General features: G+C 36.6%; 1 protein-coding gene across 5 annotated transcripts in view; it reads left to right on the plus strand.

The window, feature by feature from the left end:
• Positions 1 to 4,950, plus strand: part of SPIN1 (spindlin 1) — a 53,599-nt gene extending 48,649 nt beyond the window's left edge. For all 5 annotated transcript variants that reach the window (XM_062599527.1, XM_062599526.1, XM_062599525.1 and 2 more), the window contains exon 6: positions 1,102 to 4,950. In XM_062599527.1, coding sequence (XP_062455511.1) covers positions 1,102 to 1,301 — 200 coding nt within the window. In that variant the 3' untranslated portion in view covers positions 1,302 to 4,950. The remainder of the gene's footprint in view (positions 1 to 1,101) is intronic.
• The last annotated feature ends 12,416 nt before the right edge of the window (positions 4,951 to 17,366 follow it).

Consider the following 17,366-nt stretch of genomic DNA (forward strand, 5'->3'; position numbering starts at 1 on the left):
TGCACTTTTGGGCATAATACCAGATTGCATTAAGACTTGTAAAGTTGTCATGCTGCTTCATTTGTAAGGATGAAATAATTTCTAACTGTAAATTTATCAAGACAATCTATTTGTTCCTCATTGTCTGTCTTTACCTTTGGAGTTTTTTTGCAACTCACTGAATTGAAAGGAAAATATCTGCAACTTGTAAGAGATTCTTAACTCAGAACAAGGGCATTGATTGGGTTTTCCAGAATAAAAGGCACAGCATGTCTGACAATTACTAAGGAAATTCCTCCCTGGAACAGAAAACATGTTCAGCTCTCCCTACTCATACAGAAGGCATGCTGAGAAAGTAGGCGTAGTTGGTTGTGGTTAGGTGTGGTTTATTTCCAACTCTCCAGTACAGTGCTGAGCTCTTTATCCCATTTGTTCTGTGATTGGTTTGTAGCTAACCCCTTGGGAACTGGCAGATTGTTATAAAGACCCATCTTTCTGCCTCAAAGGCCATAGACCTTGCCTAGAATTTGAGGATACTTCCCGGTGGATTTTACTAGGCTAGCAAATCGTACAGTTGAAGACTTGAGCAGATTTAGTATCTGTTTCAGTGTATAGTCAAAGAAAACCCCTTTAGTGGCATTATTGGTTATGGAAGTTGTGTTTCTTATCATTTTGTAAGGTGTGTTTTTGTTGAGTGGCATGGTTGCATTGAAATTTTGAATGAAGTTTGTGGGGGGAGGTGTTGTATGGCTGCTTTTCTGTTAAAGGGGCCCCAGTGCCTTATTCTGTTGCGGTCTTAAGTTCAATATATATATATTTTTTTCGCAACTTGTGCGTTAACCTTTACGTCAAAGGATACACTTACCTAACCAGCTGAAGTGTCAATCTTAACTTCATAAAACTAAAGGCAGTAATTCAAAAAAAAAAAAAAAAGAAAAAAAAAAGACTACATTTCCTAGAAGCATGGCAATAGTTTAGGTGTTTGAACATACAACTTGTGCTGGGTCTATTCAGCATTTAAGAGTTGTGGTACTACTTACAAATCTTAAGACTTTTCAGTTGCTTTCTATGTTGAAAAATCTACAGATATCTACCAAAGCACGCTGTATTTTTGTGTTGCAGATGATTCACCTCCTGCAGAACGGGAACCAGGTGAAGTTGTGGACAGCCTGGTAGGCAAACAAGTGGAATATGCCAAAGAAGATGGCTCAAAAAGGACTGGCATGGTCATTCATCAAGTTGAAGCCAAACCATCTGTCTATTTCATCAAGTTTGATGATGATTTCCATATTTATGTCTACGATTTGGTGAAGACATCTTAGACGTCATCATGAACTTTTGCCAAATTTGTGGAACTATTAAATGTAAAATTTGTAGACACAAAGACTTGACTGCTTTCCAGTTTAATGAAAGCTTAAATGTCCCTGCGAACCCACAATCTCTGCCAGCAAAACTGTTTTGTTCTGAATAATACAAACAAGTTTATGTGAACGTGACACATTTTGTGTAAAAACTCCTTTTCTTGAAGGAAGTCAATGTATTTGGGCGGGAGGGAGTTAAAAGCAAAGAACAGCTGCAAATTCAAGCTGTGTGAAGTTGATCTAGTATTGTAATCATTAATCTAAATTTTTTTCATAGATTTTAACTTTTTCTTCAACCTTGCACTCACCTGTTCAACTGCCACATGCAAGTGTAGTTTGGTATTTTTGATATGCCTTCTTTTGTAACATTAAATTTAATTTCTTGGCTACTGACAGTCCTTGTTTCCAGGGTTGGGTCAGAGGTGACTTGTTGAAAGGTTTAAACGGTTTATGCAGCGTTAAGGAGTGCCTAACCCAAGTAACATCAATCTACTGTGTTTCTACGCTTTATTTCAAATTTAGCTTTTTAAGAACTTGCAGTACATGGAAATACTTGTGCATTTTTAGTAGTCACAGGGCAGTAGGATATCAAGTGTTTGATTTATGCACCTTCCAGTGAAAAGACTTTAAACTATAAAAACATATTTAATCTGTATAACCAGTTAATTAGAAAATGCAGGTTAATGGCCCGTATTTACAAGTCGTAGGAAGCAGTAATATACATGCAACAAGGCTGCCTTGAATCCTAAATGTTGTACTTCTTTTTGTTCCGTTATACACACTTCTTAGCAAAACCCAAGTGCTTAGTGCCACAAATTTTAACAGCATATATACTACTCCACAGGACTTCAGACTACACATTGGCAATCAGTAGTCTCTCGTTTAATATCAAAACCTAGCGACCTGAATGTGTGTGTGGACTTAGAAGCCTAATGGTAGTTAATCTTACACGTGGTGAACACAATCCCATGAGGGGGGAAGGGAAAATCCTTTTAGCTTGAAGACTTTAGAGAAGGAGAAGCATTTGCTGCCTTCTGCTCAGTCTGCTGCATTTCTTTGTTGTGGTTTTTTTTTGTGTGTTTTTTTTTTTGTTTTTTTTTTTTTAAACTTGGTTCAAGAAGGCATCTTTCCAACCTTCTTTTTTTCTGGCTTTTCCACATAAGGAGAGTCTGGACAAATCTACAGCTTAAACCTGTTGTTGCCTTTTGTGGTGTACATTGTACTTGCTTTGAGGTATGCTGTTAACGTGAATTTCATTCTACGAACACTAGAGTTCTGCATGCCCGTGGTGTACTATCTAATGGAAGCTATAGGCAGTCTCAGTGGTTCAGTCATCTGCATTAGATTGTGGATGTAAATACCAGCCCACAAGAGCAGAGTCCTTTCACAGTTTTAATTTTGCAAGATAGCTGTAAATCAAGGTTAGTTTTTTGGGGATGTTTGGGGATTTTTTTTTAAAGTGTGGCAGCTTTTAAAAGTATCAGAATTGCAACAATGATCAGCACAGCAACAAAATTGTCATGTTACATTAAGGCAGAGCTCCGCAAGTTTCAAAGTACTGCTTCACAGAAATGCAGTATGTGAAGACAGTCAGCACTGTTGATAGAAGGAGGGAATACACAGGTATCCACCCTTATGCCATTAGTGGAGGGGATAGCAGGAGAGGTGCTGTTAATCAGAGATAGAGGTCCGGATGACCTCAGTTGTGGGTATTCTTGATATCGAAGACTCAGTGGTTTAAGCCCCTTTCTGTCAATTTTTTTGCCTGATTTCATATTTTAGCCTTAAGGCTTGTGCCTCATTATGCTATTGAATGGTAATAAATACTCATCATATAAATATGATACCTTAATTCTTTGTCCATTGCTACTATATTGCATTATGTCCAGTATTTCATCATGGGCAACCAAAGGCAGGCTATTGTCTTTCAGTGAATAGCTTCTCAATGCAGTCCTTAAGCACTAAGTATCTGAGTCGTAAATGTTCCTTGTGTTTTGAACAAAGTGAGCAGATTTGCAACACAGTGTTTTCATCCTGCAGATCTGTTATGTGTTTTCTATTGACTCTTAAGAGTCCTGCATGTAAATCTCAAAGCTGAGCCTGGCTCCATGAGCCCAAGTTGATATTTGTGGCACAAGAATGAGTGAGTGTATTGATTATACACAAGATACATGAATAACCTAGTAGAGTGAATTTTGGGCTATACATCTAAGAAATACAAGGTTTGTTTTGAAATAACTGAGGTTTAGGTCTACTGAAACATTTTTAGCATTAGGCTTGCATTTGTGGGTTTTCTGCAAGCCACTTTAATACACCACATATTCTGCCAATTAGAGTATACTCTATAAACTGTAAATTTTATGGTTGTTTTTAGATGTCCCCGTTGTCTGTTGCGTGGGTTTTTCTTTCCATCCTTTCTTTTCCTTTTTTTTTTTTTTTCCTTTTTTTTTTTTTTTTTTTTTTTTTTTGATAGCTTAAACCACCTTTTTGAGGCTTGAGACTAATTCCACTCCCTGCCCATCTGCTTTGGGCTTTGTTTTAGGCTCATGTTTCAGATCTGCATGCAGTGCTTGCGTTACCCTGGTAACTAAATGTTGGTTCCTTGTTCTAGGGGTTCAACATTACTTTCCAAAATTATCATAGGGCTTGTGATGGCACAAGCCATGGATCTTTGTATAAAAGTTATTGGCCTTTCTCATTTACCTGCTGTAGTATTGTTGTATATTGTGCGTGTGCGTGATGTCAGGCTGCCATGTAAAACTTTTAAAAAGGAAAAAAAAAAAAAAAAACTTAAATGCAGACCATCCTTTTTTGCATGCTTAGAGGGTTAGAACGTTCAATGTAACAAACTAAAGTTGCATGTTAAAATGTTTAGGTTTTGGTTTTGTTCTGTTTTTATTTTGTGTTCAGTTTTTTGTGAATTTGCTTATTGTGCTGTTTTAATGGTTGTTAGTAGGATTAAATGCACCGGTGAGGCGAGCATAGTGCCAACGGAAGGTAATTTTCCAGTTGTATGTGTCATACAGCATTTGAAGGGACCATGTATTCTGTTCAAGAATAAATAAAATCACATGTGATTAGTAGAACACTACATTTTTATTCTTTCTTTTGAGTGCCAAACCCTAAACTAAGGTGGAGTAGACTACGCGAAGACTGAAATACTTTGGGGGGGGGGGAACCTCTTTGTTGCAACAGGTAGAAGCCTTCTTTAAATGAATTATTTAAAAATGGAGGCTTTTATCTTCTTATCTTTATAGATAGAATTGATTACAGTCACTTCAGGGAAATAGAATTATGGATAAAAACAGTTTCTGGTTCCTTGAAAATGCTGTGCTTTTTGTATTTTACATCATTAGTGCAATTTGGATGGTTCTTGGTATGTGTATAGTTCAAAGGTCTTCGTGTTCACATTTTAAAATTAGGTAATGACTTCATCTTTAGAGCTTGGTTTCATTATTTTTATTTTATTTTGAACAATGTAGACAGTTCCCTGTTCTCTGCATTTAGAAGTATAAACACTTTAAATCTGTTACTTAATTCTGTAAGTAATTTTTATAATTATGATGTAACTCTATCCTTAAAACATTTAAAATAAACCCTTTATGTGCAACTTATGACTGTAAACTTTGTTCTCATGAGCAAAATGTAGTGATGTGATTTCCGATTGTGAAGAAGCAGTTTCTTCAGTTTTCTAATTAAAAAGGGATTTATTATTTTAATGTCGAGCCATGTATGCTGGTATAATACTTTCCCTATGAAATAAGGTTGCTTGCTAAACCAGGTCTTTATTCTTTTTTGCCAAGTAAGTATAACTGCTGATAAGATGGAATTTGACTGAGGCAAAGCATAATGCTTAAATTGTGTTTCACCAAAGGCACAAAAACTCCCCTTCAGGGGGTTATGCAAGTCTGAAGGAGGCTCTATTTCCAGAGCACACCACAGCTCACACTGTTACCAGTAGTTCAGCAGTGGGGAACACTAGAAGCATTTGTCAGTGCTTAGGTGATACGTTTGTCTGCTTCAACTTAATATGCGTAACTAAATTTTAAATTATATTTCGCTCACTGTAAAAAAAAAAAAAAAAAAAAAAAAAAAAAAGTAGAATTGAGCCAAGTTAGAGGTGATGAGCAGCGAAGAGAGTAATATCACAGTGTAGCAAATTTTCTTAAGACTGGTAAGTTGCTTATACTAATGCATGAAGACTTTAATTCTTTTATGTTGCTGAAGGGTAAATTACCAAGCTTGCCTTTGAATATTGAAATGAAGAGCTCTTCCTTATTCCTCCCTTTTCCATGATTTTAAAGGAGAAAGGTTGCTTATGTGCATACCCCAAAAATACATCTTTTGGCACCAAGTCTAGCAAGCCAACTAGAAGTATACTGAGGATGGTGGTATTGTAATGTGTTGGCTGTGCAGCTGGGATCAATATCCAGGCCTCTTCAATTCCCTTAGTTCAGTGTCCTGTTTACTGTATGCTGTTGCCTAAGAAACTGGTCCCACTGAAGACGCATTCTGCACATCTTCTCATTAGGGGGAGTCTAAGGCTTTGCTTAACAGAAGCAGCATATTCCAAAAGCAGATGTTAATCTGCATGAGCTGACTACATTAAATTACAGTTAAACAGAGATAATTAAATTCTACAACTAATGCCCGAATCTGTTTTATGTTACAGCTGGTAAACCAGGTTCAGTCCTGTAACACCTCTTTTGAACCTTCACAGGAGAAGGAGCTTTTTTTTTTTTTTTTTGGTTGTTTGGGTTTTTTTTGTTTTTTTGTTTTTTTGTTTTTTTGTTTTTTTTTGTTCTCAGTGATCGTAGTAATGCAAACTGCCTGCTGTAGTAATGCAGAATGGGTTGCAGCTCAGAGGTCTGTACCTTGAAGATGGTAACCTCTCTCAGGTTTAGGAAGTGGAAAGAGGGGCCCTTGCTGGCACAACACTTTAATCCATAATACTGTACTCTATTTTCACATCTGTCAGAATCTTCAATGTGCCTATAAACAGCTTACACTTGCAGAAATAGCTTGTTCCTTTCTTTGTGCAGTGACGTATCTATTTTTAAATTAACGCTTTTTTTTTTTAATACTCATGCTGTAAGCAACTGAGCTGCTGATGACTTCAGTAGAGTCATCTTAAGAAAAGATGAGCTTTTGTAGGGGGTTTTCTGGAGGACTTTGGGCTGCTCTACTTTAGGATCAAGAAGTACTAGAAGGAGAAGTAAGGATAAGGTGGAGGAAATGACAGGTATGTTCTTCCTTGTGCTTTGTCCTCTTGTGTTGGGTAATAAATGATGCTAGCTTTATACACTTAGCGTTCTTTTGGGTTTTTTTTTTTTTTCTTTTTTCTTTTTTTTCAGTCTGACTGTAGTTTTCCAGCAAGGAAGTTCCTACATTGGCATGTTAAATAATAAAACTTTTTTTCTGCCAATATCAATATTCTAACATTTTAACAGTCATTTTTAGTATTGACAGACTGGGAAAGGTTATCAGGCTTTTGAGCTTTCTTTTCAGACTCTGTTCTCCATATTTTACTAGTTTAGGTGCTCTGAATTAATTTCTTTTCCAAATCTGAACTACAGAAGCAGTTTATGTACAGCGTGCAACAGCTGAGGTCTCACCAGTGTAAATGAACTGGTGCCTGCTTAACACTTTCTTATCTTTCCTATTCTATTTGGATGTTAACATTTCTGCTGTGTCCCTTTTTTTAATTCACTGTTACAGTTTATATTATTTCAGTTGTACAAAACTTGTATAAATGGGTTTTGTAGCTTGACAGTTTACATACCTGTATATTTTGGCACATGTTTTAAAATCAGTCCTTATATTTACTTGTATTCAATGAAGTCCAACTTTCACAAGCCCTTTTTCAACAGCTCCATGCTTTTTGGTGCCACACTGTTGCACAGGTTTCTACAGAAGACTGACCTGTTTGAAGCAGACTTTGGCAATGAACATAGATGTCTTGTATGCTTACGTTGGTTTTAGCAACCCTATTTTTCTTCCTTAAGCATGTTCCACCTAAATTGAGATAATCACTGCAGTTTAAAAGCATATCTCACACTGCTTTAAATGCACACTCGAGTTAAATCAAGGCAATGTTAGGTAAACAAATTTCTTTGGGGGATGGGGGGGGGGGGGGTGAGGGTGCTATTTTATTCCTAGGATGCGTAATAATATTTGTGTGGAAGATGGCTATGTGAAGTGGCATCAAGTGCTTTAAGTATGAATAATGAAAAGTAAGATGCTTATGCTTTTTTTTAATAAAAGCAGACTTTTCACTGCAGATTTTTAATCCTGAACAACTAACTAGCCACATGTGATATATACTCATCTTTGAGCTGGATTGCGGGATGACTTCTTAAATTATCTTCACAAACACTTTGATCTACCCCTAGGGCCATATGTACTGAGAAAGCTGTTTATTATGCTTTCCATAAAAACTTTGAATGAATTGGATTTTACAACAGTGATTACCGACCCTTAGCTATTTTTAACTTATAAAAGCAGATGTCTAACTTAAATTCTCATGAGTTTAATGAATTAGAAAACAAAGTAACCTTTTAAGCTGTAAGAACAACAAACAATAATAGCAGAAGCAGTACAGAACATCTATAATGATTCAGAACAAAATCTGTAATACCATGCAAAGATCATGCACAACTTGCTGTAGCTGTCCTTACCTTTTTGTGCAAGTTACGTTTTTGCTACTGATATATTACCACACACTGCATTTAGAGAGGATGAAGCTGTATCTTTCAGGGAATCCTCACTAATCTCTAGTTTGGTACAACCATTCTCAGCTTTTAGCCCTCAAATATTCACTCTGCCTGATGCAGAATTATTTTATTGTTAGTGAGACTGATTGTCTATTCAGAAGCTGGCTTTATAGAAAGAATAAAAAAAAGTGAGAGCTATCTTAGTTTGCTGAAAAACTGATGTGGAAAAGCTAATTCTCTGAGTCAGAATTCCTGATGGTAGAAAAACTAGCATATGGGTCCGGTAGCTACTGAATCGGGAACTGGGAGTGAGAGTTCATTCCAAGAGAAGTGTGAGTAAGGCTAACTAAAAGGATGCTAGTAAAATATAATAAATACAGGGTTTTGTATTTTGCTGAAGAAAAAAATCTAAGCTTAATTATTGCCTAGGATAGACAGGATTCTCTAATTCTGTAAATCCAAACAGCATTCTTCTGGTCCTTAACTTGATAATAAAAAGTGTACATGAGGAAGGTGCATAACATTTTGGCCTCCAAAGAATTAGTTTAATGTGTGCAAATTTTCATGTCTAAAAATCTCAAATGGCCAAATTAACCTCAGATGTGCTCCAAATACAGAATTCTTACAATTCAACAAATAATCTGAAAGAGTGTGGAAAGGGAGATCGGCATTGCCTGAAGTTCATAGAACATAACTGTGTAGAAGGAAAGAAAATACTTGAGGAGTGCTAAAAATATCACTGCAGAAAATCTGTGATGCATGCAATCATCTCCCTCAGAAACATTATTTACTTTCCACTTTATGTTGAGATGTTCCTTTATGCAGTAAAAACTTCTTTACATTCAAGACAGGATCTCAATTGCAAACATAAGTGCTGCTGATGACTTTTTTCCACTCAGATCAATAAAAAGAGAAATTCTACACTGTGCTGATGAAGATAGAAAACTGAATCACGTGGACTCCACCTTCCAAGTAAATTTCTGCTTTTCCACTAACTAACTGATTATATCCTTGGCAAACTTCTTAGAAATAAACAATACAATGTCATTTTTTTATTTTTTCTATTTTTTTTATTTTGGGTTTGTTTTTGTTTTTTGCATTTTTAAACAGGAGTTAGTTACTTGCATGGCTGCTCGGCAGGATAAAGGAGCAGAAATAATTGCCAGAGGAAAGGGTGTAGCGGAGCAATAGGCCAACAATCTCTGAAATACTCAGCTCCCTGTAGGATTGGCAGTGAGATAACAGGCTCCAGCAAGGGTCAATGGCAACTGAATAGACTGACGGATTTGTCTGGGCTCTCTACTGTTGCTGTAAGGAGGTAAACACTCACTCTGAATCCTTTTGTCCTTGGGCCGAATTAAGGTTGGTCTGTTCCAAAGTGTAGCTCCCTCTTCGCAAGGCACCAGACAACAGGTAAGGAAGGCTCTGTCTCGATATGCAGTCGTAGACAGAGAGTCCCTGTTCCCTTCTAAGTCTCCGTTACCTGTTTTCAAGCTGGTCTGAGTCCATCTTGGAGGAAGAATTTGTGCCATAGCGAATGGGGATTGTGATATGCGTTTATTCTGAGTATTGAGGACTCGTGTTCTGAGGCTTCTTTAAAACTTAACTCTCCATCATACAGACAACAAATCGGCCCATATATCCAGAAAGGTGCTTCCAAGCTTCCAGTCCTTGCATCCATGCCTCTTTGCTGTGTCCCATTTGTAGTTATCTCTTCCTGTGGCTTGGCCCCAGAGCAACCTGTTTTGGAGCTAACACAGTTTTCTCAGGTGTGTTGTGATTGCTGGAAAATGACTTTGGGCAAGACAGTAAAAGAGGTCCTTCTGGGTACAGCTATGTGTTTTAGAGTCCTCAGCTCGTGAATTGCATCTCACCTTTCCCAGCATTCTGGAAGGGGAAGAAGATAAAGATACTTAAATTCAAATGCTTCCTCTGTTTCAGTCCTGGAACAAACTTAGGGATGAAGTTACCCTTTCCTTTGGAGGCAAGAATAAAACAGCATAAGAATTTATTCTGTTCAACAACTTTTTGTATGATTTTTCCCCCCCTGTTGTTGTTTTGGCTAGGATAGATAACTTTGTATCTAATTGAAAACTATGAAAAATAAATATCATGAGGCAGGAGACAAGACAGGTGATGTGTAAGTCTTTAAAATCTTTTGTTCTCCTAAGTTAAATGTCATTTTAGAGTTTTAAACTAAAATCGCTGTTTTCTTTAATACTCTCTCCCCTTACTAACCTTTTAATAGTGGAGATGTTTTCAACATCTATTCATTTCTGGTGATCATTCTTTCTCAGTACAAGAAACAGGCCATGTTTAAGTGTCTTCCTAATTATTTCTCTACTTCTAATAGTTTTTAAGTTAAAAACTTTGTGACTAAGGACTAGGCAAGTTGTACATTCTGCAAGTTTCTGGTAATTCTGGGGGTTGTTTAGTGGTTAGAAAAAGTGTGTCTAATATAAATAACAGTGAATCATAGCATTAAAGTAACATTCCCCTTATGCAAGCAGCAAAAGCAGAGATTCCCAAATGAAAATGAATGTGCCAGAGATGACTATCTCTGGGGACCATCTGCAGCCCTCTGGATAAATTGCAGGGGAGTCAATGTGCTCTGCCAAAACTCCTATTAGAAGCTCCTACTAGCAGCTGCAGCGTAGCTGCATTGGCAGCCTACTTTTTTGCGGGACAGAATCCTAGCTGTCAGCTTTGTAATGTTTTATGTGGCTTGTCTATTTTCCTGGACCTGGACCTTAATTTGGTAATGATGAAAGGCACAAAACGGGAACAGGAGTACACTTACAAAACAAGGCTTAGTATTCAAAGTATGCTCTGTCTGCGATGGTCAGTCGCAGTATGTATCTGTAATTAAAACGATAATCTAATGAAACAAAAGATCATTCTGTGTATCTCTCAACATCAAGCTGAAACATTTTGGGGGGATAGGCTGAAGTGATGCCATTATGCATGAAATACCTTTTTAGTAGTGTTCTTATTTATAGAACGAGATGACAGTATAATCTTTGTTCTTTAAGAGAAAACTTTCAACTGAGCTGAAACAAGCCCTTGGTTATTGCTATGAACAGCTTTGTAAGCATTGTTTACAAGCTATGATCTATAAGCATCGGCGGGAGGTGGATGTGTTAAATCAATTTTTAGAGAGTAGGTAGCATTAATTTGCTACTTGCCATTATAAATTGTGTATGGTTTCCAAAGCTCTTACTATATGCTACTTGCATTTGAGCACCTTAGACAATATAAATAAACCAGTACAGTTTTTATAGATATACTGCTTTGTGACATGAAGCATATGATTCTTTCAGCATGTTTATTACTGAGTTGTTTCACCAACAAATAGTAAGCACATTCCACGTTTACTGAATTCATTTGTCAACCGGATTTTAGTTCTCAAGAGAGTGTTTATCTGAATCAGTATGGTTCATGTAACACTTCGTGTAACATTTCTCCAAAGCTAAAGTTTCACTGCAACTAATAAATAAAAAGATTTTTCTAGTGTGAAACGTGTCTATTAAAATGGACTGTTAGCTAAATAATTGAGAAAATAGCCTTTCTTGCGTGGTGGATGCGCATGTGCAGGCCCACATGTGCTCTATTACTATTCAGCCAGACAGGAGAGAATTAGCTCATTTTTGCATTATTTCTGTGAGAAAATCAAAGTTCCTAATATCCAGGGATCATAATTTGCAAGCACAAAATACACTGAAGAAAAATGTATTTTAAATGATTCTTTCCTCTTTTTTAATTTTCTCGAAATATGAAAGTCTGGTTAGGCAAAGACACTTGTGTAACCTCCCTAAAATAGAAATATTTTCTTAAATGATGCATTTCTTAGAAGGTTGAAAATACTACAGGGTATAACTTAAATATTTTAGTAGCATGCATAAATAAGCTTTAGGTCTGTGTTTAGGAAATAGTCTATCCCGGACTTGTCATTAATAAGTTGAGGATGATAAAAATAGGTGGTTTTGAACTACAATGTAAATCATCTGCTTTGACAGACAAATGACACTTGCTATATTTCTTTTCTCCGTTAAGGTTTAAGAATAGAGGATGGAAATGGAAGAGCTGTGGTGTGAGAAGACCTGTCTCTTTTAAAAAGAGAAATATTATCTCTGTGTTCTGAAATGAATATCAGACTTTGCTATCTGCTTCTGTCAATGGTTTTATTCAGCCTAAATTTTCAATAAATATGGAAAATGCATAATATACAATTTTCATTGCCAGAAATTTGGAGATTATTTTAAAATATGGAAATTAACTTTATTTTTTTTTTTTTTTTTTTTTTTTTTTGGTATTAGGTATTCTGGTATTCTGATTTAGAAGCCTAGCAAGGAAGTGTAAAGCTTCATTTAAGAAAGACTTGAGTTCTTTGCAGAAAACACTTGTTTATTATGTGCTGTGAATGATCCTCTGAAATATTTAGATTAATTAAATTATATAAAGTAAGTCAACCTAGATAGAATAGAGGCTGCTACCAGGAACAACAGAATTACATACATGTTGTCCTTTTCATGACAGAAGCCGGCTCCCATCGTTGGAGTCTTGCCAAAAGAGGCTGAATTGATAGAGACAGCCCACTTGCTTTTTATGTGCCTATGAAGTTACTTAAGCAAAGCAACTGGAACTAGCAACAACACTCTGGAATCCCCCCTGCCAGAGTCCTTGTGATGATCAGGCCTCCCCCTCCTGGCAAAAGCTCTGGGCACAAATAAGATTAGAGGATGGTTCCTGGCAACTGGAGTGGACTAAACTAGATTACACAGGAAGTTTCACCCAGCCTTATGTTTCTAATAAGGTTTAGAAAGGCAGGATCTAATGTTTGCTGCTTCTGACCCAGAGAGAGAGGGAGCTAGTCAGAGCTCCCATCACAAAGAAATGTCTACTTAATTATACTAGACTGCCAAAAGACTTGAAGAGGAAAGCATGTCTGAACTCAAATGAACTTGAGCAGAATTTTATTTCGGTATTTTTCCATTGCTGCAGGCACAAGTGTTGTTCCTTGTTGCCATGCTGCTGCTGCTGTATTAGATCTTCAGAACCGCTTCCCTATCATACCTATTTGGAACTCAAAAATGGTATAGTATTGACATTTAGAGTATCTAACACTAATTGGCAATTTGATCCACACTAGCAAAGATAAAGTTAGACTCAAAGGATGTTTGAACTGGACTTTATGTTCTGGAAAGAAAAATTGGTGTACCTGTGCTAATTTCTCAATGCTCAACACTGCTGTACTTTCCAACCCAGGGAACAATGCTAAGAATGTAGTCCTGGTTTGTTGCATTTCATATGAAGAATTTCTTGCTTAGTGAGAATCTATTATAGATTTAAGTATTTTCTGGTTAAAAGAAAAATATTCCTTGCAATCTCTTAAATCCAGCTAATTTATAAGTCTTTGCAATGGCACTCTTCCTGCTATATGTGCTGTTGTTTGTTTATGCCAAGAATTAATATTAAACTGGGACCCACAGATATGTCCCAAATTTTACTATAACAGTTATGAAATCTGTTGCTTCAGAGAAGATATTTCTTACCTAAGTGATATCTTCTATAGTGAAATATTTTGGTTAATGATCAACTATTGCAGCTTTTATTCAACCCTTACTTGATGCTGGATCTCTTCCTGGTAAGAATGAGTTATGTCCCAGTGTCTCTTTTCCCCAGGGAAAGCAAGACTGTGCTTACAATAGCCTTTTATGGCTGCAGTATGTTGTTATACGCTTGGCAGTTTGAATAATAGTAATAAAATTATAAATCACAGAATGCTTGTGCTACTTATTTGGTTTATTTTTCCTACTTAAGAAAACATTATTTCTTTCATGTTTGGAGGGTGCTTAGGTTACATAGGGAAAGTAGACTCAGGAACATTTGTAAAGGAATTGTAATTGTTATGGCTCACTACACAATAACAACCCTTGTGTTTGGGTCCTATGATTCCAACTGAAGAAACAGTGCATCAAACATGGCAGATCCAAGGAACCTTATGAATGTCCAATGACTATTTTAATTGACAGTTTGTGCATAGTAAATTGGGGGAGGGTGTTCTTGGCTCAATATTTTCTTCTCTGTGCACTGGTCTCTTTTCACAGTTTATTGGTTGATGAGATTAAAAAGCTTGCCTTCTCTTTTGGAAGTCACTGCATACACTGTGGAAGAGAATTTTACTTGCTTTCCTGTCACAACAGAAATAATTACTTTGTCTCCTGTAGAGCATATTGAGATCTACTGCAAAGGCAAAGTAAAACAACAACTTTATAACAATTTTATCAATCATCGCGCACATGCGCTCTTTCTCTCTCTCTGTATATATATGTGTGTGTGTCTCTCTCTGTCTCTCTCTGTCTCTCTCTGTGTCTCTCTCTCTCTGTAATCCACTGGGATTTTTCTTTTATTCTAGGCCTTCTTTCTGTGACATCTCCACTGGGGTTAGCTTTTCTGACTGGCTGATATTTCCACATAAGTGAGTGCTCTAAGGTCAGTTTCTAATCTGACTTCTTCAAGGATTTTTTTTTCATTTTAGCTTTGCCCAAAGAAAAATATTCTTAATTAGGTTTGTCATTTTCATTTTTTTATTTAGACTATAATTAAGAACACATATTGTGCACTCTGAGTACATAGTAACTGTGTGCTGATGTGAAAATGGAATGCAGGTCTGACAAGCTCTCATCCAAGTAACACTCCCCTTTGAGTACATTTAAGCAGTTTTTATATTCTGTCATTTTGTATGATTATCATCTACTGTGTACTCCTAAGCAGCTAATTACTCTATCAACATCCCAAGCATGCTGTCAGACTTAGAACGTCAGCAAACCATGTGTTCACGCTGTATGGATTAAAAAAAGTAACCCCCCTCCCCTCCCCCCCCCCCCCCCCCGAAGCTTTCCCAATCTGTGCAGCCTCCTCCAGGAGTCCTGTTGAGGTTGTTAGACATCAGTCCACAGGCATCATCCTCATCAATCTGTTACCTATCTGGCTTGTTGCCTGCTCTCTCCATCTCTGCCCTTCAGTTACATAGCAGTCGTGATTACACTTCATGTAGTTCAGGCTGCGTTTGCTGTACCTTAAGGCCCCTGTCTAGCTGGGGACTAGTGAGGGCTGCACCTCATTTTAGAGTAGAGAAAGGCAACGAGGTTTGTAACCTCTCCAAACTCGTTCATGACTGACCTTCAGTTTCATCTTCTCTACAAATGTCCAAAGTACTGAGAATCTGTGGTCTGCTCACTTCTCAAGTGAGTTTAATCACCAGCTGGTAGAGCAGAGTTTCCATTTGTTGTTAAAACGGTATTGGTACATAAATACTTGCACTTATTATTATTTTCTTTCCTCTCATAAAGGCTTGATTAACACTTGCAAGCTCCTGTTGATTTCCATGAATCAGGTTTGAAGTATTAGAAATCCACTGACAGCAAGAAGGGGACACATTCACAGAGAGTGGTTATCCCAAAGGAGCTATGGTGGTTGTATCTGGAGCTACTGTCCTGAGATCCCTCTGGCATTCCAGGTTCCTTGGACAAATTAAAACAAGTATTGTTTACTTGATTATAAATCAAAGCAGCCACTACCTTTTACTAATCTGGATTTTCTGCTAAAATCTTGTACCTCTTTGAGCCTTATAAAAGATCATTTGTGTGGAAACAACACACATCTCACACTTGGTAAAGTCCCCGATGGAATTTGGAACAGGACTTCATAATTTTAAGAAGAAAATCCTGACCTTACAGAGTTGTAAGATAACATTTGTTGTTGTGTACATGCTTCACGTATGGCGTAAAGTTATTTACAGTTATCTCTGGAGACTTTATATGTTTCAAAAAGATCTGAATATACAATTCATGGTAACTAAAGCACCTGAAAGTTTAAAAATAAAATGATAAGGAGAGACTTAATTTGTTTTGGCTTGGTTTTGGGGGGGGGCTAAAGAAGAGGAGTTAATCTGCTGATACACCTATTACTTTACAGAGGTTCTTTTCAAATGTATTGAAGGTATACTGCTATTATAGAAAGACTCATGGCTTCACTAAACATACATGTGATTTGTCAGTGTTAGTTGTGTTATATAGATATGTTTCCTGTAAGATGCTTAAGAATTACAAATGAATTGAAATCCTGTGCACCTAACCCATAACTTTTCATCACTTTCACTTAAAAATCCAGTGTTCAGCGCATACTGCAAATGATTTTATGTATTCTTAAGGAACTGCTTGCTGGAAATGGTTATTGGATCAAATCCTTTACTACCCCGAACAGTGCCAGCTATGGAGATGGTAGTCTAAGGAGAGAGAGTAAAGTGTATGTTCATATTAAAAAAATAAATAAATAAAATAAAAAAACACAAACATTCAGTCTTCCTCTAGTTTTCTTGTATATTATTATGTGTATAGCTTATAGAAATAATAGAATATTAGTTCTGCAACTGCAGAGGTATGGACTTAGGCTGTTTTGAGTATATATTACATATATAGCAATGTCTTGGCTAGTTTAGGCAATTTTGCTTGCATTTCTTTCATATCTCTTTGTAATGTGCTACCCTATATCATTGAAAACATGATTTTAATGATGCAAGCTCTTAGTGTATACATATTTTTTAAAATTTTCAGGTTTTGGCTAGCAAATTAAATGGTAACTCGAGCAAAATATCTAAGGGAAGCAGGATCATTCTTGCAATAAGTACAAATTAAATCAAAGTGTTCTTTTTAGCTTAAAAAACAGAACTAGCTGCTGGCACACTAACATGATACACTAGATTAAATATTTAAAACATTATTTTCCAGCAAAACCAGAAATTGAATATTTTATGGTAGGAATTTATCTCAGTTATTTTACCCTGGAATTTGCCAGAGGTTTCTACTGGATAAGTATTGTTTAGATGTTTTCAGATAGTTTCGTCTTAGAGCTAACATGCTCCCTTGAGAAAGGATCATAGGCTTTATGTAAATAGCTCCATTATTACCAGTCCAACTGAAGATAAGCGAATGGAATAAATAACAGTGTTAATAACTATAATAATTCTAGACAACATTCAGAGCCAAAACAGGCTCTAGCCTGATTGAGGTAAATTATAAAATGAAATCTTTTTATATTGGTCCATGTTGGTGTCATAAAGAACTGTTTTTGCAATCAAATCAAAGGTAGGAGCAAGATACAATTTTTGTGATTTCATATTGGGTTTTTGGTGAATCTTTGATGTCCTGCCAGAGTCTATCATCTTAAGCCTCCCAAAGAGAGTATCTGATATCTCATGCTTAATAGCTACTTTTTAAGTAGTTTCAAGAAGTTTAATTTGACTATCATTGAG

This window comes from Rhea pennata, chromosome Z (genome assembly GCF_028389875.1).
Source record: "Rhea pennata isolate bPtePen1 chromosome Z, bPtePen1.pri, whole genome shotgun sequence".
Classification (NCBI taxonomy): Eukaryota; Metazoa; Chordata; class Aves; order Rheiformes; family Rheidae; genus Rhea; species Rhea pennata.